The 20,367-nt window shown below is 46.3% G+C and overlaps 1 protein-coding gene across 1 annotated transcript in view; it reads left to right on the top strand.

Annotated features, from left to right (window-relative positions):
* The window catches only part of LOC119172983 (uncharacterized), a 1,299,788-nt gene that overhangs the window by 237,138 nt on the left and 1,042,283 nt on the right, over positions 1-20,367 (top strand). The window contains exons 9-10 of the mRNA XM_075893951.1: positions 4,165-4,218; positions 8,210-8,263. Of these exons, the coding sequence (XP_075750066.1) occupies positions 4,165-4,218; positions 8,210-8,263 (108 nt within the window). The remainder of the gene's footprint in view (positions 1-4,164; positions 4,219-8,209; positions 8,264-20,367) is intronic.

The raw sequence follows: 20,367 nt of genomic DNA, 5'->3' as shown, positions 1-20,367 counted from the left end.
CTACATAGATAGATAGATAGATAGATAGATAGATAGATAGATAGATAGATAGATAGATAGATAGATAGATAGATTGATTGATTGATTGATTGATGAATAGATAGATAGATAGATAGATAGATAGATAGATAGATAGATAGATAGATAGATAGATAGATAGATAGATAGATAGATAGATAGATAGATAGACAGATAGATAGAGTGATACGCTCAAAGTCGCTGAAGTTCGCTTAGAAATGCTTCGCATTTATTAAAAAAAAACTTCAGCAGATTCATCCAGTGTAAAATCTACAGAATCAGTGAAGCTATAGTTCTCTCCCGATGGTGTGTAATTTTCCGTCATTTCCTGCCATGTTTTGTGCTATTGTGTGCCTGTATGGGACTGCGTTATTTTTCACTCGCACAAAACGACATGGTGCCTGGCTCATTGCCCTCCACGCCTGCCTCAGAGCGTTGACCCCAGCACAACCACGACGAGAGCACCAATCGTTTTGATTTTTTGGGCAGAGCTATAGATTGTGTTGGACGCTGCCATGCACAGTGGCGTTCTATTCTGGTATCATGCATAGCAGCTCCGCACGCACCTTGCCATTTGCTACTGGGACCGAAGTCCCAGTAGCTACTGGGATGCCCTAGAACGCCTCTTTTCCGCTGTTAAGAATTATGTCCCGTAAAATTTATTTTGCAATGTTGTTAACACGCCTCTAACGTTCATTCGCTCACGTGAGTTGCGTTGAGTTTCTCCATTAACAAGCATCCCACGTGTGCTTGCAGTCGTCCAAACTGGCCGCCATTGCAACCTTTTCTTGTACCACCAATTCGCTTCACCCAATAGGACACTCGATGTTGATTGTTGAATAAGTGTTCCAGAAACGTCATAGTATTACATTTGTGCCAATGAAAGGTTTATTCTGAAATAACATAACGTTTCATTAACCCCCATCTGGTTAACACACTTCAAATTACCCGCCTCAAAAAGCGGACTGACTCATGTCGCTGTTGCATGCGCAACGTTGCCTGGTTTTACTAAGCGGCTGCCGACACTAGGGTGGCTAGATTGGGGAAGTGTGATGAGCACGGCGCTTTTTGCTTGCCTGAGAAGGCCCTTCGGCACGCCGATGCCGCTAGGGGCTCTGATGGCAGCGGCGTGGGAAGTGAGCGGCGCACTTCGGAGAGCTTTCCTTGGGTGTGCTTTTTTCTTTTTCTTTCAGAGGCAGTAGCTGTTTTATAAGTACTTCGCCAATTGGTGATTGTGCTGGGTTAATCTGAAATGCCTGAAGGTGTCAACGACATGAAAAAAGTAGATCCAGCGTCGCTGCATTATGCTTCAGTTCAGCCTCTTGAAGAGTCCCACAGGTGGCAACGTCACTTAGTGGAGAAGTCGCTCTGTGTGTAGAAAAAATGCTGCATGAGATGGAATAAAATGAGGAAGACTACGAAAGACTCCCATATGATGCCCTAGCAGTGTCTATGGCCCATGAATTATACACCGCTGAGCGGCGCGTGGTCACCCTGTATATTACATGGCAAGCTACGATGCGAGAAATCTGTTACTTCGTAATAATCGTGATGTATGCAAGAACACCCGCCTTGTTTCGCAGTGTTGATGGTTGCGCGTTATAAGTAACACCGTTGCTGCTATAGCAAGTTACTTCGGCGATTAGTATTTGACGCACTCGTTATACATGTTAAATGGAGCTGCTGCTTAAATTGTGCAAGTTGTAACTGTCAGCAAGTCGTTCCTGCAACACGGTAGCACTATTTATCAGTTATGTTTCCAAAATAAAATTTGCTTCTGCTGATAGTGCAGGTCGCAGAGCATGAAGTTTGCAGTACCTGTAAAATCAAGGCTCATATTTTCATAAGCAGTTGAAATTCTAGCGGGCCCTGTCTAGGGTAAAGGGGAAAAAATTATTTACATTGCAAAGATTTTACACTGCAAATCCCTGCGATTACGGTCCGCAAGCAGATGCAAGCTGCCAGAATTACTGTAATTTTTTTAAAGTCAGTGATCATATCTTTCCAGAGAGGGTTGACGGTGCAATAATATTTCGGCTTTCTATGACAATGAAAAATGGATTTAACATGCGCCACGTTGTTATAAGCCATCGCATGCAACTCTCATGTGCACATTAGGCCACTGTGTTCTGCGTCCGCCATATTGTGTAAAATTTGCTAGTTCAGTTCACCTAAATTTGCTATAGTTGTTTTGGTCAGAGACGTCATTTCCTGTCTTTCAATAGGTCGAGGAGCATAGGACTAAAAGCTCGAGAAATTGACAAAGTAGCAATTCATGTAGAATAATTGTAGAATTTTATTCTAATTATATATACATGTAGAATATGAAATAAAATTTACAAGCTCGAAATGGCACCAAGTACGAATACAAAAGTTATAAAGCAAAGCTCTACTAATAGAGAGCGAGGAAATACATATGTATGATAGGTGGCATGAACATGAAAAGCAAAAATCAATAAGTAGAGCGACCGAAATTCCGGAAGATCTACTATTCGGGATAGTGAAATAGCTAGGCGAAGCATCTAATGTGACGGGTTTGATTATTTAAAAAACATATCTACAGCGCTATAGTTGGGAATAAATCGTAAGAAATTAATTACACATAGTAATATATTGGGGTGTCACAAATCATCAGGATAAAATCGATACACTGATACACAAAGACATCACAGTAAAAGATACAATATAGTAATAAGAATTATTAAAAAATGCGCAAGACAGCCAATCGTAGCGACGTTTTTTTCAATATTTAAATAGATTCATAAGAAGTTCTTAATGGCAGAAGAAAGGACAAAGTGTCCATGTGGTCGTGGTTTAAGGTGCTTAATAGGTAAGGAAGCCTGTAGGACAATGTTCATCCTATACGCTTCTAGGAATAAGTAAATTCCACATTTATTTCTTCGTGCCTAGTGAGACAAACACTTGGGTTTACGTTTATTTTAGCAAGATAAACTACGGTACTACAACCTTGTTTAACTAATGATTTATGACATGTCAATTATAAATACGAGGTTTATTAAAAAGATATTCTGGCTCCCGCAGCGCGGGCGCATTGATTCAAATTTCTGATCTTTGAGTATAATCGATAAAGAACCCCAGGTGGTCGAAATTTCCGGAGCCCTCCACTACGGCGTCTCTCATAATGATATTGGTGGTTTTGGGACGTTAAACTAAACATATCAAGGCTTTATCAAGAATGGTTTTCAGAGATGAGACTTTAAAAAGCTTAGGTGCCATGTACCGCCCTATACTTGCTCGATCAAAATAATTTTACCGAAAACGGGTCACCACCACACAGCGTGGGAGCAATTTTTGTGGGGGGCGGCGCGTGCTGTCTCGTTTGTCTCCTCCGCAAGGTTACCCGCGCCGGTGCATGCAGCGCCCCAAGCGGCATCGGCGCGCTTTGGGGACTGGTTTCGCCGGCTGCTTTTCACACTTTCCCATTCTAGCCACCCCACCGACACTAGTAGACAGAACGAAAGCAGTGGGAGCTACAGCAACAACAATGGCTATTGATCAATTTCCTGCCATTGGCTGAGGGACGGCAGACGTGTTCCGGTTCAACTGCGTCCCGCTAGATGGCACGATCTCTCCAGTGTAACCACGCGAAAACTGAATGTGTGAACTACTAGCACCTTTCTTCATAGTAACGTCCCATGTTTTTTTTTTCACGAATCATACAGAAACGAAAGAGCATTATTTTATTGCGTCTCTTTATACACAGAATTTTCTTTATTTAGTGCAGCTAGATTGATTACTAGTGATTAATTGTAGGTGGCTTTTCTGACAATATCGGTACAATTTTGAGCATGTCCTACTGCAGTGCTTGTATCCTCGCGCATTTTCCTTAATTTCTCGATACGTAGAGCATTGCTGTTGACAATATTGTCGTTTTAGATGGTGTCACACATTGAGCTTTCACTCTGACGTAAACTGTTATTTACCTTGGTGTCACTTCATCAAACGTGGTCGTTACACGATGATATTATTCAGGCTTGCTGCCACTGGGTTGTTCCTGACATTAATGAATAATATGCCTAGGCCATATTGCTTTCGCTCCTCTCAGCATCCTCTATTTCCTTTCTTAAAGACATACTTGAAGCCAGAATGTTTCTCACGAATCATTTGTGCCTTTTCTTGCTGCAGGGTCTGCAAGGCTTTCCAGGTCTTCGAGGAGAACCAGGGGAAGCAGGTTTACAGGTATGGCCCAGCCATCTCGCTTAAGGAGTGGTGCCATAGAGTTTTAAGGCTAAAACAAGCCCCTTGTCGGTTTTCTCTGCAGGCTAGGACACTACATTTGGATGGTCGGACACAGCAAACGTTTGAATATATTTTATTTTACCTTCAAAGTGTACCTAAATGCTTATTTTACCGACTGAATCCCATCGCAAGCACGTCTAAAGCTGTCGAAGCTCTCTAGCAAAGCGAACAAAAGTTGCAGTGACATCACACCAAATCTGTAGTGAGAGCAGGCGTGCGCAGGTTTCCCCTCCAGGGGGACCAAGCGTTCATCGCTGACTGCGCCCCCCGCCCCCGTAAGTTGCGGTGCCCCGTTCATAATATGCTAAAGTGTGGGGCTGTGTTTGCGCAACTCCCTTGTAGCGGGACTATGGGACTGGCTGCCCCATACCCAAGTCGCGCCTATTGTAGTGAAGGGTGTGACATTCGCAGACGTTTGCCATGTACATACCTTAAAGCATCACGGCTGCTACATGTTTGTATTGCAGCTGCTTTCGCGGCACGTGTGCGCGAGAAAGCCAGTGAAAGCAGACAATAATCCGCTCAACGTCCGTCAGAGCCTAGTGTGGCCACGTGGCCAAGCTACACTGCAACGTCACAGTCCAGTAGTACGCCCAGAAAACGGAACTGAAAATTCAACATAAAAAGGTGATAACCTACTTATTGCAAATAAATGAACCTTGGTGTGTTTATAATGCTTTCTGGAGCTATAAGAAACACCTGCAGCTGAAAACGCGCAAGCCCATAAAATGGAGGTACCACCCCTTGAAACAGCAGCACTCGAAAGTTATATTTAGCGTCAACGTGCAATTATTCTCTACCGCCGTAGAAGAAACACGCCTCCACTCAAACGCTAGCCGTCACTTGACCTAGCTGATCACAGTGCCACCACTGAACTGAAAAACACTCAGTGCTAAATAATTTTAGTCGCCAGCTATCGCTGATATGCAGTGAACATTTTTGCCTGAAGGGATCTGCCGTCGACATTCTTGAGCGAAGGTGAAGCGCCAAGTCAAGAGGTGTTCTGGAATAGCCGCATTTCCCAAGAAAGCGCTATTTGGGGCTGATAACGAACACAAGACCGGGTGATCAGAACCTTCTTGTCTCAGCAGTCGTGCTTTTCACGATGATATGCGACGAGAAATTCTGGCAAACAAGAGGGACAACACAAATAATGAACAGCTTTTTGGTTATCTTAAGCCGTTTATTCAAGGCACCAGTTTTCAATGCTATTGCGACGTCAGATGAATTAAAACAAACACCCCACGTGTACTCGGTAACTTCAATCACTCAAGCTGATTTTTCATGGTCGCCACGCCTCGGCGTTCAACCATTCTCAAAACTCTATGATAATCTTGGGCTTTTTTTTTAAATGTCGATTGAATAATATGTGGGCTTTAACGTGGCTTAGTGGCTTAGTGGTTAGCGCCGCATGCCGAAGAGCTTGACGTCGCTGACTTAAAGGGGTCGTGAAACGGTCGCTTTACAACGACAATGCCACACCATCGGCAGCCACATGCGCTAACTATATCATCAGCCCAAGTCGACTCGCATACACGCATTGGCATATCGAGTGCACGAAAGAGGCGCTCATAGGCGTCTGCCATACGCGATCCAGGTCCCACAAGAACGCTGCTTAATATGACGTCAGAGTTCAAGGTAGTGCCAGTAGCGTATAGCAAAGACGCTGATGGGTGTCCGGGTTGCACGCACTCGCAAGTACCAGAGAGTTCCGCGTTCCTCGATGGGCATAGCATTACTTATGATGACGTCACCTAGTTAGTGCGTGTGGACGCCATCGGCTTCACATTGTCCTTCCGGAGCGAGAATTTCATGACCCATTTAACGCCCCGCTGCGGAAGTTTTTCTTCTGTTTTTTTTTCTTTCGAGTCGGCTTGTAAATATTTTACAGTGTCATATCTGTGACGTTCTATCCGTTACGGAGCCATAGTGGACCCCGGCGTAAAGCACTTTCGTGTTATAAAAACTAAGTAAATGACGATCATGCCATGCGGCCCATAGGCGACCGACACTGGCAACACGCGACTTCTGAAAATGGTTTAGGTAGGTACTATTTCACGCGATATGAAGGTTACCGCACGAGCGTCGACCTGCGTAACGTCCCAGGAGCCTAGCGGCCCGTTTTGGAACTCTTAAGATAAAGACTGCTTGTGCTTCTCTACCTAGTTGGCTGTTCCATGCTACAGCAATCGCCCCTTCAACAGAGTCTACACTCCCCAATCTAGTCTGAGCCTTCCGTTTTCTTGGCAAACAAGGTTTTTCGTGTGTTTGTATCTCTGCTGGCCATGACGAAATCGGTGGAAAGGGTGTGGTAAAGCTGGTACTCGGCACTGCTTTGTTTAGTCAACTTCCTTACACGAGAGTGATCGCCCCTTAAGGAACACCAAAAAAAAAGTGATTGAAGCTTCCGCGATACCACCCTGTCCACGAAAGAGTATTCTTGGACGTGGCGCTGTTGTAGTTCTTGATCGACTGTCACCGAATAACCCTCATGTTCCATGCGACTTTACTTCACAAGGAGGTAACATTATTCGCGTGATCAGCTGCGGATTGTGTTGATGCTATTTTCATGTCAATTTTGGTGTCTACGAAGTTTGCAACTAAACGCAAGCATATAGATAGATAGATAGATAGATAGATAGATAGATAGATAGATAGATAGATAGATAGATAGATAGATAGATAGATGATAGATAGATAGATAGATAGATAGATAGATAGATAGATAGATAGATAGATAGATAGATAGATAGATAGATAGATAGATAGATAGATAGATAGATATGAAATATCACAATAGCTTTGGTTCGTCAGAAATGCTTGAACAAAAATAAATGACAAGTAAACCTTCACTGCAAATGCATTCTTAGTCCATATAATAGATGTGACCTGCAGCTTGTTTTGAAGTCCTATGAAAACATTATTTGCTGAATTTCACCAAGAAACCTTACGTACAAATATGTAGTTGAACACATATTTCCAATAATCTGAAACCATGGCAAATAGCCGTCTCACTAAAAGTCTTTTAGCCACCCTCGTATAAAACGAAGCTCCCCGTAGGTCACATATTGCTGCAATATGCTTTTTTTTAGGTGAGGTATTCTTTATTTATTTATCGTGAATACATTGAAAGGCTGACGACAAAAGCTGCATACAAGCAGCTTTTGTCACAGGGCTTAGAAGATATGTTACAGCTTCCGATAGAGGGACGAAATTGTCAGGACTGTTTTTCGTGTTGCTCTTAGAATTTATTGATTTGGCCTTTATGATCAGCCTGTCGTCAGTCAAGTGCTTATTTTTATACCTTAAACAGGAAATGAAGCTCTCATTGACTTTCATTGAGGCACTACAAACTACGCTGGTCTCCGCTAAAGTCACATGTTTCAAGTTTGCTTTGTTGACCGTAGTACTTCTTTAACGCTGTAGTGCAGAAGTGTCACAAGCACAATGAAGGGGAATGCCATGAACAGAAAAAAATACGCATAGTTAGTGCGAGAAACGTAGAAAAAAGTCCGGCTGTCCACATGCATTGCAAGAAGCAGCCGATTAGTAGCCTATGTGACACCTTTTGCTTCGAGGGGAGCTCGCGGAAAGGAACAGTGTCCTTGCGTAAATTTAGCTCTACCCACATTGTGGGCTGTCCGGGAACATCCACTTCACTGAGGGGTAAAGGGTAGCTTAGCGTCTTAAAAAACGTGTACGCTCAAGATTGATAAGAGCGCCCGTTTCTGTCTATTTGTCTGCTGTGTCTCTCCCTTGAGTTCTATCTTTATACAGTGCACCAAGGCATTCTATTATGATGAGATGGGGCAGTTTGTCTCGACAAACTGCTCGGTGGCCTCCCCGAAGACTCGATTTTGTGGCCCGAAGTGCTGGCGACGCCTACAGTTGAAAACAGGGTTTTTATATCTTTCCTGATTTGCTTTTACAGGGTCCCCCAGGGCCTCAAGGTGAAAGAGGACTTCCGGGAATTCCAGGAAAAGACGTAAGTTCTGCATTTTTTAGGGAAACAATTAACGCATAAAATCTAGTTACTTGTTTGTCACAGCGACAAATCTACAGAGGGACTGGTAAATAGGGAGCTCTTTATTCTGGTGAACTTCTGCGCAGGACTGCTTTGCAGGAGGGCCCTAGGTTTTTGGTAAAATTAATTTTTTCACGAGATCTCATAAAGCCGATCAAGACAGGAATACAGTGTTGCGCGTGTGAAATGATTGTTGAGAAAAACGATCGCAAGATCATGCATACATCACTGACGCATGCGTGGCGATGGTAGCCATTTCGAAAAGAACACCGCATGGAAACACGTCAGCGTTTCAACATTTCACCAAATCAAAGATGTCAGTGCGTTAGTGGTGTTATTATGGCATCTCATACAGGCTGGTCATAGGCGTTTGTCCAATGTCAGGCTAGTTACTTCCCTCTACCAGCAGCATCAAAATATCCAACCTAGATGAAACGAGGCCTCGCACGCAGCACTCTCGTGCAGCTCTCTTGCTTCTACAGAAAAGTACAGATAAATAAATGGACAGTTCGTTGCAACTTGCAATGCAAAAGTCAATATTTTTTGCAGTAGGTAATTGGTAGAAACGCCTCCAAATATAGGTAAGTAGTCACTTTTGCCACTAGAAATACCACCAGGGATGCTCGCTTCATGGCTGCGTCAAAGTCCTTAGCTCGCCAGTGGGGCTCCGTAAGCCAGGTGGCATTGCAGCCACGTGATGACTGCTAAGAACGAGGACCCGTTGTCGTAGGTCAACAACACAATGTTTACTCCATCGAGGCTAGCTCAGAATTCCTACTTCCTTCTCTTTCTTTCCATAGGTCACGCCTCTCCCCAAGCTCATGCCCCACTTATTCATTTTCAACATCCTCCGAGGAGGAACGCGTGACGCAATCCATGCTCTCGCTTACAACATGTACTTACTTCTTATGTCCCTGCTGGTTTACGACGTCATCAGTTGCCAAACGCACGAAGCAGGCTCTGACCACTTAGTACCTTGAAGCAGCTATGCCACTCAGAGAGCTGTCCTGTGTCTGGTAACCAGGTCTGTTACGCCAATATGGGATGATGCCTGCTGATCCGACGTGTAAATGATGCACGGGCTTCAATCTCCAATGTTTCAGTGCCAGCGTAGCGTTTCTAGTTTACTCCGCACTCAGGTTATCCAGTTGACGGCTTGCTGCAGTGTTTTGCAGTCGTGTCCATTAAGTGTCCAGATACATGCACCGACGTTTCTTGCTGTGACCCCAACCCTGTGCCCTGCTCTCTTGTGTCTTCGCAGCAACATGTTTTCTGCAACGCTTGCACGGTTGTTTCGCGTGGTGGTGGTTCGACTGCGGCTCCTTTTCCAGGACTTTCCGCTTGACTTTCAGACAGAGAAGAAGCCTTTCTACTTCCGTTTTTAGGCGACCATCCCCTTGTTTTGTCGTATCACTGTCTAGAACTAAGTGTCGACGTTGGTCTTGCGCATCTACCGATGAGGACACAACCGGAATTGCGGTAGGATTGCTCGCTTCAACTACCAGCTGATAGAATTGGCCCTTGTTGAAAATTGGTAAGCTGTCATCAGGTTCCATGACACTCATAATTTGATGGCTCGTGACAGCCACGTTTTCATTATTGTCAATCTTTCACAAATCCCACTGCTTCCACAATCGGTCCGACTGCCTTTTTGCCTTTTCAAAATTGGATATCGCTTGATGTTCGCTTCCTGGTTTTTATATAACTTCGAAGTACTGCCAGAATTGTCCGATGGCTGTTCTTCTCCTGTACAATTCACAGCGCGAAATGTCCGCTGAGAAGAAGTTGGCGGGAGCACCCTTGCCCTAGTATTATGTCGTACAACTGAAAGTCCGCAACATCGGTAGCGCAACTGATCGTGAGGGCTCTTGTGATTGCGTACCGCGTCGCGCAGTTGGTGGCAACAACAATCCACTTATTTCAGCCTGTGAAGAGAGAAAAGCGCCCAACAGGTTGAGACCAACTCAAAAGAAAGGTTCAGCGGAAACGTCGATAGGCTGAAAGTAGCCAGCTGGGGGGCAGACGGCGTTTTGCGACGCTGGCAGGGCTCACAAGCGGCTACATAGCGTCTAACAGAGCGGGCAAGTACAGACCCAACAAAAAACTGACGTCTTACCCAATCACATGTGCGAGAAACGCCCAAATCGCCCGTCATGGAAGCGTCATGAAGTTGGTGCCGGACAGTGGAACACAGGTGCGCTGGGATGACAGGAAGTAAGTCTGGTCCAAAGGAATCAAGGTTACGGCAGTATAGCATCCCATCTTTCTCCAAAAACATTCGAAGGGACGGGTCGCGAGGCGTTTACTCCAGTTTGTCAATGATGGCTCGTAAAGAAGCATCCCGACGTTGCTCTTCGCCAATGTTCTGCACCTGTGACAGAGTAAAAACGTCCGCGAGAGCGTCAGTATCGGTTGCTAGGTCCACAGAGTAGCAGAATACACAATTCGCATCCTGATGTAATCACCCTGTTTTATACGTTACAGAAAACGTGTATTCTTAAAGGCGTAGGACCCAACGAGCGAGACGTCTTGTGGGGTCCTTCAGGGAGGCTAGCCAGCAGAACGCGTGATGATTCGTGATAATACGGAATGAGCACCTCTACAGGTATGGACGAAACCTGGCGACTGCTCATACAAGGGCGTGCACTCGCACTCTGTGATGAATTAGTTGCGCTCGGTTTGGGATAGCAGTCGACTTGAGTAGGCTATAACACGGTCGTGTCCTCGTTAGTGCTGCAATGGCACAGCTGCTATGCCATGTCCGCTGGCATCCGTGCGAACTTTTGGTTGGGGCTGATGGATCAAACTGGGCTAAGATTGGTGACGTTGTAAACATGGTCATAAATTGGGAAAAAAAAGACGCTTGGTCATGGCGCCAGATAAATGAGGCGTCTTTCTTCGGGAGGTTCGTGAAGGGGCGTGCAGTGGTAGCAAAGTCCTTAACAACACTGTTAAAATATCTCGTCAAAATGACGGGAAAATCTTGGCAGCTCTATTTCCAAGCATTTGAACGTCAATGTGACAGCAGGCCGTCATTTCTAAATTACGGTGTAATTTTTCATTTTGATGTCCCCATGTCAATATGAAATACAACCTAGTCATCAATTTGACAGCATATTGTCATACAAAAATGACAGTGTTCTTGATCATTTTGACAGCTCGCTATGTCAATAAGAAATACAACCCAGTTGTCAATATGACAGCTTCACCACCGATGTGACTGCACATAGTAATTTTGAAGTGATGGTGTTCTCGATCATTCTATCATTTTGGTGTCTCGCATGTCAATACAATATACGACCCGGTAGTCGCTTCTACAGTGCTGCGCAATCACTTTAACTGCATGCAGTTGATTTCAGATGACCATGCTTTTTATTGTGGCACTTGGCATGTTTATGTGAAATAAGAACACTGAATATGACAGAGTGATGCTCTGCTGTCTGAATGATTTCATGTCAACTGCAAAAACGTTTGTGGGCTTGGCAGCCCAGTTTTTTAGAGTATATCCCCGTTGGCATGCCTCATTTACATGTCTGTGTCAGTATGGTCCACTGAACTGTGTCTCACTTTCAGCTGATTCTGCAAAGGATACTGCAATGCAACTGGCACGTGTACTTGCATATTTATTTGAAATACGGTTGCAGCATTAGGTCACCACCACACCATGAAGGGCACTGCAGCACCTGAAAAACGAAATGTATTTCGATGATTAATAAAAGCTTTACACCTACATGTTGAGTTTGGACAAAATTACACGCTAAGTGCTTTATGTAAGTATAAGAAATTGTACTTACATAAACACATAAGGAGCATAAGACATAAGGAACATTGCGATTGCCATTAGCAATCCACAGCTTGTAAGTTGTAGTTCACCTCGCCTGTGATGCGCCTCATCATTCACCCGGTCCCGGGCATGGTTATCTGCGAGGCTTTGATTTTTTCAAATGATTGATGAGAGCTTGCGGCGATACCAAGCACGGCTCCAAGGGGGCCTAAATTGCAAAATTGCACCCAGTGCTTTATTTAACCTCGAAGTGATTGGCCATGGAGTCCGGGAAGTCGGCACACGATGTGCTGGGTAGCGGCATTCAGTGACTATGCCCATTATAGGTGCGGCGGCGAAAAATAGGCGCGCAACGTGTTTGGTCTCGCACTTCGGGACGCTGACACGCGCCCGCTGCGCGATGAGCTTGGCCGTAGGGTCCGCTGCCGATGCGTGCGTAAAATGAACATCCGCTGCACTAAAGAGCAGGCGGGCGAAGCGCTTCGTTGCTTGCGAAGAATCACCCTGCCGCGAGACCGCTGACGCGTTGTTCTTGCCCACAAAGTTCGAAGTTCGTCTTGCGCGTCGGCGCCGTGAGCGGAGTTAGGCCTAGTGACGACTCCGAGCAGCAGACGCGCTGGCCGTGGTGCCCGATGTTCCAAAGTGCGTAATGCGTGGTCGCGAGTACAAAGAGTCGTCCTGCGATCATCTTCGTCACGACGCCCGAACTGCTCATAAGCAGAACCTCCAACCGAGTATCCGACGAGTCAAAGCAGAGTCGGTCTGAGACGTGTGTTTGCGATGTTCGTCACGAGCACAGCAAAGAATTTTGCAAGAATGAAAGCATGGAAAGAAAACTCACCTTTGGCAGGGGCTGTGCTTTCTGGAACACGGTTTCCGCGATGTGTCGCCTCCAAAACGCAAGCTAATTCAATCAAGTGAGCCCAACCGCAACGCCCACGTGGTTTCTGCAATACAATAAAAAGACATGTAGACAAAAAAAAAACACGCGGTAGCAATGGCGGTGACGGTGGCTCGAGGAGAAGCGGGAGAGCGAGAAGGCAAGCCGACAACCAAAACACGTGTTGAGTGACGTCTTGTGACGTATTCTGTACGGAAACCAACTAAAGCCCCCGTGGGTTCTTGCTCACCTCCTGTTTGCTCTCTGTCCACTACTATTGACGGCGGTTTTGCCATTTTCTCCAAGTGACGCCGGCAGCTTTTCAAAATGATAAAAAAAATGGCCATCAAAATTACGAGTAGTTTTTACAGTGAATAGGACCACAGCCCTACAAAACTGCGGACGTCTTTTGTGGTTCTCTGAACAAGAAGTTTATAGCTGCGCGAATTTTCTATGGGTCTGGACGCCTGCCATGGGCGTGCTTTCAGACAAGGAGCACGGAAATTTGACGATGAGCAAAGTGGCACTTGGAGGCGTTCAACTGGAGCTCGTCTTGACAAAAAACGTCCAGTATAGCTGATAAAAAATCGAGATGTGAGTCGAATGTGGGCGAAAAGACAATAACATCATCAAGGTAACACAAGTAGGTAGACCACTTGAACCCTTGGGGGAATGAGTCTATCATTCTTTCAAATGTGGCTGGCGCATTGCAGAGACCCAAGGGCATCTCCTTAAAATGAAAAGTCCATCAGGAGTCATGAATGCGGTCTTCTCGTGGTCCATTTCGTTGACGGCTATCTGCCAGTCAATAGTTGAAAATAAATAGCACCGTACAGGCTGTTGAGTGAGTGAGTGAAAGCATTTATTGAAAAAAAAAGTAGAGGAGAGATGCAGCCCTCTAGAGGCCCAATATTGAGTGCAGTCCTTATTCCGGCACACCATTAGTTACACTTGTTAACGTAGCCCTCTAGACCAGGGCCGTTTGGGCTTGAAGATCCAAACAACTCAGCAGGGTCGCCTCCTACTCCTCTCTGGTTGGGTTAGGGTTGGGCCGAAGAGCTGAGTTGAGCTGGCAAGCCCAAACAATGTGCTAGGGGTCAGTCACCTGTCCGCAGTATTGGCACTTGGCCGGGCAGGAGGAATCAAAATGTTGCATGTTTGCCGGGCACAATAAAGTATTGGTGAAAAGTCTCAGCAAGATGCGTTCATTAGCCTTCCCCAGCCCTTTTGTAGGAGGTGGCTATGGACGGTGCTGATCCCTGTAATAGGTCGTAATATCTTTTAATGTCAGCAGATATTCTTCTTCGTGTTGCAGGTACTCAGGATCTAAGCGGGGTGCCCGGCAAACAAGTGCTCGGGCCGCCATGTTCACCGCTTCATCCTCTATTATGCCCTGGTGGCCTTGAGTCGAGACTAGGCAACGAGGAGAGGGTCTATTCCACGGTTGCTATAAATATGCAAAAGTCTTTCCGCTAGTGGTGTCCCCATAGTACACAATTCGTAAGGTACATATTCATTGTCTTGGATTTATGTGAGTGCGACACGATCAGTCAAGAAGTATTTGATATAATTGATTCTGTTTGTGCCACAATGAGTCTCATTGAGATGTGCTAATATAATACTGTGTTTTATGTTGTTGAAGGCTCCCTTTAGAACTAATGCTAGGACAACCCTGTCGTTGTGAGGGTACTCCGTCGGTTGTAGAACTGGCTAACCTCCCTGTCCTTCCTCTTTCAATCCTCCTCCTCCTCCGTTGGTTGTAATATGTCATGAATGAGTTGTAATAATATGTCTTGTGCCGGCTTGTGTGAACGGAAGCCGAACATTGTGTCTGCAATTATGTTACAATCTTCCAAATAATCGGAAAGCCTATCTCGCACCAAGGCCTCCATTTGTTTGCCCACGCACGATGCGAGCGAGATAGGTCTCAGTAGTCTGAATTATTTACTTTCCTGCTTTCGGAATGAAAGTGACAAATTATGTTTTCCAATGAAGTGGCACAGGCGTCATCCTTTTCCATATTGAATTAAAGTAAGTAAGAAGGGCCCCATACTCGCGATCAGGGAGGCTGGCCAGCAGTTTCGCTGTAACCTTGTCCCAACCGGCGGCAGTGCCTGTCTTCATTTTGGCTAAGGCCGCCATGAGGTCGCAGAGGTTAGAAAGTTCATCCATCTCTTCGTCTTCTCTGCCTGCACAGAGATATTCCTGACCTCCAGGGTCCTGTTTTTTTTTTGCAGATACTAACCTCTCAACGCCTCTTCCAGTTTTGTTGTTGGGCCCTGAAAATTGTGTAAAGCGCGTTGAAAGTGTTTTTATGTTTCTCCCCGTGGCGTAGCGGGATATATATGGCTGCGGAAAAGTTTTCATGTGTTCTTTCCCGACATCTGTCGGGCGGCCATGTCACAACGATCGATCCAGTTGGAATCACTTAGCTGAGAGGCATAATAGGCAGCCTGTTGGGTCAGATTTGTTATACGTGTTTTCAGCGTTTTTTTTTGTGGTTTTGTCGATTTACATCTTTTTGTGAGACTGCGGCGAGCTTCCCAGAGATGGAGTGAATGTTTATCTACCGCTGCGAGGTCCTCCGTAGTCTGTATGCGTTTCTCATGTTTCTTGAGTGTTGTCATAAGATTTTGAGCCCATAAACTATATCCATCATCAATAAGACTAGTCCGCCGGTAATACTTATGGAAACCAGTATAATCTGGCAGTTTGGCCTGATTTGATAGCTGTTTTAGAGGCCGGGTGAGAATCATGGGGTTCAGAATGCAGTGATCACTGCCAAACGTTTCTTCGGTGTTGTACCACTCAATGTGTCGGATGTGTTTGGAAAGCGTGAAATCGGGACAATTGTCCCGAGTCACACAGTTTCCTATACATGTTGGTTGTGCCTGGTCAGTCAGGAACGTTAAGCCTGACATGAAAATGAGCTCCGCTAGCTTTTACCAGAAACTTCCTTCTTATTGTAACCCCACACCTTGCTGGAAGCATCGAAGTCCCCAACAATGAGTAAAGAATCCCGGCCAGCTATCTTCAGTAACGGGACGAAGATGTCCGCAAAAGTGATTTGTTTTAGCTTAGCCGGACAAAGCCTTAAGTATATTGTTACGATGAGGCGTGTTTACTGAAGAGCGAATGGGGAACGGTAGGCGCACCGACACTGAGATGCTTTCAAGACAGACCACTTCGTTTTCCTCTTCCTCTCTTCACAAATTGCCACTTCAGCATAACACTCCCCCTTTCCCAGGCGAAGCCCCCTGGGTGAGCATCAGTCACGAAGACGAAAGCGCTTGAGGCGGGTGACGTGAACAAGCTGCGTCTGCCTAGAACGGTAGCCGCGAGATACGGGACGAGCAATGGAATATATCCCATCAGTTAGGCGGTCGACAATGACAAAAGTACCGGTGTAATCAGCCAGGAACTTCTGATACAGACCACGCTTGCGAAAGGGTGTCCATAGCCACAATGTTTCTTCTTTTTCGTACGACATGTTCTTGTGCCGTGAATCATAGGTGAACTTGGCGCGGTCTTGAGTTGCCAAAGTACGGAGCTGAGCTGGCGACGTGCTTCCTCCGCGCGGTAGAGAGTCTGGGCAATGAAAGAATCCTCATGCGTATGAAAAGGCAGAATGGTGTCAACAAAGTGGCGGGGTGGTCTAACATAAAGAATATAGAATGTGTTGTAGCCAGAGGTTTCAATCTTTGCCGTGGTATAAGCGTACTTGATGAATGGCAAGATCTCATCACAGTTCTTGTGCCTGGAGTCAACGTATATCGAAAGCATGTTGGTAAACATTCTGTTGGGGTGCTCGACAAGGCCATTTGTCTGCGGGTGGTATTGGGTCCAGTGGTGAAACTGGCAATCACAGAGACGTAAGAGTTCCTCTACAACATCAGCTACGAATTGTCGACCACGATCACTCAGAATAATCCGATGCGGTCCATGGCGCATTATGACAGAAGAAAGAAGGAACCTCAATACATCGATAAACGTGGTTGCTGGTAGCGCATTGGTTTCCACATAACCTGTCATGTGATCAACGCAGGCTATGATCCAACGGTTATTGTTCAATGAGCGCAGAAATTGACCGAGAAGATCAACTCCAACCATTTCGAAAGGAGACGTGGGTGACATCAAGGGGTGGAGGAGACCAACCCCAGTAGTAGTTGGTCACTTGAATTGCTGGCATTTATCACAACTGACCATATACTTTTCTGTATTGCGTGGCATGGTAGGCTAGTAGAATCGAGCCTGTAGGCGGTGGTACGTTTTGGCGAACCTCAGGTGCCCCGCTGATGCGTCGTGGCGCATAGCATAGAGTACCTGTGTTCTCAAATTCTTGGGTACCACTAAAAGAAGACGGGCACCATCATCCGCATAATTTTTTTTGTAAAGTAAGCCATCTCGGACGATAAAGCCATGGCTACCTATCGGTTGAGCGGCTGAGTCAAAGAGAGAATCCAAGCTGTGGTCGTTGCGCTGTTTTTCCCGGAAGGTAGCGAGGTCAGCAAAAGCAGTATCGTCGATGGCAGGTACAAAATCGTCAAAATTGTCCGCGTCACATAGAGTGGTTGGTAGGAGAAGCCTCGAGAAACAGTCAGTGTCTGCATGATGGCGGCCACTCTTGGGGCATATTGTAAAGTTAAATTCCTGCAAACGTAGCACCCATCGTGCGAGGAGACATGAAGGGTCAGGGAGACCAACTAACCATCATAGTGAATAGGGGTCAGTCACGATCGTGAACTGCCGCCCATAGAGATATGGGTGGAACTTATGCACAGCATAACCACAGCGAGGCACTCTTGTTGAGTAACCATGCAATTCTTTTCGGCCTTGCTCCCCGAACGACTGGTGTAGGCGACTGCATGCTCGGCGTCATCGAAGCGCTGGATGAGCACGGCACCGAGACCAATGCCAGTCCCGCCGATGTGCACTTCTGTCGCGGCAGACGGGTCGAAATTGTGCAGTATAAGACCAGACGTGAGAAGGAATTCAGGTTCACGAAACGAGGTTTCACACTCCGCTGTCCAGATGAAATCCTTATCTTTGCAAAGCAGTGAAGTCAATGGATAGGCAGTATCAGCAAACTTGGGTACCAATCATCAAAAGTATGAACAGAGACCCAGAAAACTCCTTAGTTCGCGTTGTGACTGCGGTTGTTTGAAACAGGTAACTGCAGCAACTTTCTGATGGTTGTCTACAATATGACCATGTACAAGTACTTCTCGCTGACCGAAGCGACATCTCTTGGAGTTCAGCGTAAGGGCAGCTTGTTCAAGGCATGTTAAGAGAACGTTAAGTCGATGGTTGTGTTCAGCAAAAGTGCTTCTAAAAATGACGATGTCGTCGAGGTTACGCAAACAAATCTCCCATTGGAGACAACGCAGCACCGTGTTCATAAACCTTTCAAATGTCGCAGGGGCGTTGCACAAACCAAACGGCATGACATTGAATTTAAACAAGCCATCTAGCGTGACGAAAGCAGTTTTCCTTTTGTCGGCGGAATGCATAGGTACCTGCCAAATCGGAGGTCCACAAATGAGAATTAAGATGCCGAATGAAGACAGTCGATAACGTCATCTATGTGGGGAAGTGGATACGCATCGTTTTTTGCCACCAAATTTAGACGCCGGTAGTCGACACAAAACCTTTAGGACCCGTTTCTTTTCTTCAGGAGGATGACCAGTGCAGCCCAGGGGCTAGAACAGTCTTGAATGACGCCCTTAGCCAACATGTCTTCCACCTATTCGGCGATCAACTTCCGCTCCGATGCAGACACACGGTATGGTTTCTGCCTAATAGAATGCGCGGACCCCGTGTCAATCCTTTAGTAAGCCCGCGTATTGGGAAGACAAACTTTGGTAGAGTCATGGGTGAAATCAAACAATGAAGCATGCCTACGAAGGACACTGACCAGGGCTTCACGCTTCTCAGAGGGTAGTGCCTTACTAATCAAGTTCAAAAACTGTGAAGAGTCTCGGGGACACCAGGGCTAGTCTCATGCGCCCGGGATTCATTCGAGGCGTGATGGCTTAAGGCGTCAATATTAAGGCTCGTATCCGCTTCAAAAGAGGCAAGTCCAATACCGCTCGGAAGCACAACAGACTGGTTAGACAAATTTGACACCCACAATGTACTTGTGCCACAGGCCACAGAGACAATACAAGGATGCACGAGTACACCCTTCTTTGCGACGATTGATGGCATCGGCTCTACAACAGCGTCGAATACATCATTGTCGGCACAAGGAAGAGTAACCTGAACGCTGGATAACGAACGGGGCGGTACGACAGAATCTTCACAGATAGCGAGGGTGTGCGAACAAGTTGCAGATCGGTTGGCAACAAAAGGAGATACAAAAAGCTCGCTGGTACCGCAATCAAGAGTGGTACCGCATTGTTGCAGAAAACCTAGACCCAGAAGCACGTTATGCGTTTATTTAGCGATCACGGTGAATCCGGATTGATAGACGTTAATAGAGAAATAGACGTTCGCGGTACACACACCAAGAGGTCGTAGCAATTCTCCGCTCACACCATGAAATGTGCTCACATTATCCCACTTGAACATCACTTTATGGCCTAATTGGTTTTTCAAATCCATGCTCATAACGGAGACACTTGCTACCGTGTCCACTAAAGCTGTCGTTGCAACATTGTCCACAGAAACACAAATCTTGTTATGACGCATAGTCACTGGTGGAGGCGTAGCGGCGTGTAGCTGAAGATGACTGGCGACCTCATCTCCATCGGTCACGCCGCCTAGTATCCCGGCGGTGGCGAAGTGGGATGTCGTCGAGGAGATGGGGATCTTCGGTAGCGTGAAGGTGGTGGCGTCAAGCTCCGCACTGACGCCAATGAGTCACTGCGGTGATTCTACCGATGGTTTGGCCTGCTGTCAGAATCTGAGGGCCAGAATTTCTCTTCAACGTTCTGATTGCTGCGCCCGTAGAAAGTGCATGGTCACCCATAGGGCAGTGCTGCCATGTGACGGCGATGGGAGCCGAATCGGGCGACGTGACCACGGATGCCATAGTGAAAGCACATGGGAAGTTCGTGGAGTGCGCTGATGTCAGCAGAGGGATGAATGGCCGGGCCGTTCCATGCCTGGTAAGCGTTAGGTGGTCTGCGCCAGTATTTTTCATTCAATGGGTAGTACAGACGCATAGTTTGGCTTGACCCTCGAGGACGAGGCGTATAGTTGTAGTCATCACGGGAGGCGTCGCTGATAGTCGCAGCGCTTAAGTCACAGGGAGGAAAGGGTTCTCGGACATTAGGTGCCGGCCGAGAAGCCACCTCGCGTATGTCGAGCTCTTTGCGCACTACTTGGCTAATCACGGACGCGAGATGCGATGGGGTTGGATGCACGTCGACACGGGCGACATTGCTGACATTGGACAGG

This window comes from Rhipicephalus microplus, chromosome 4, assembly GCF_043290135.1.
Source record: "Rhipicephalus microplus isolate Deutch F79 chromosome 4, USDA_Rmic, whole genome shotgun sequence".
Classification (NCBI taxonomy): Eukaryota; Metazoa; Arthropoda; class Arachnida; order Ixodida; family Ixodidae; genus Rhipicephalus; species Rhipicephalus microplus.
This window is presented reverse-complemented; position numbering and strand designations above follow the sequence as displayed.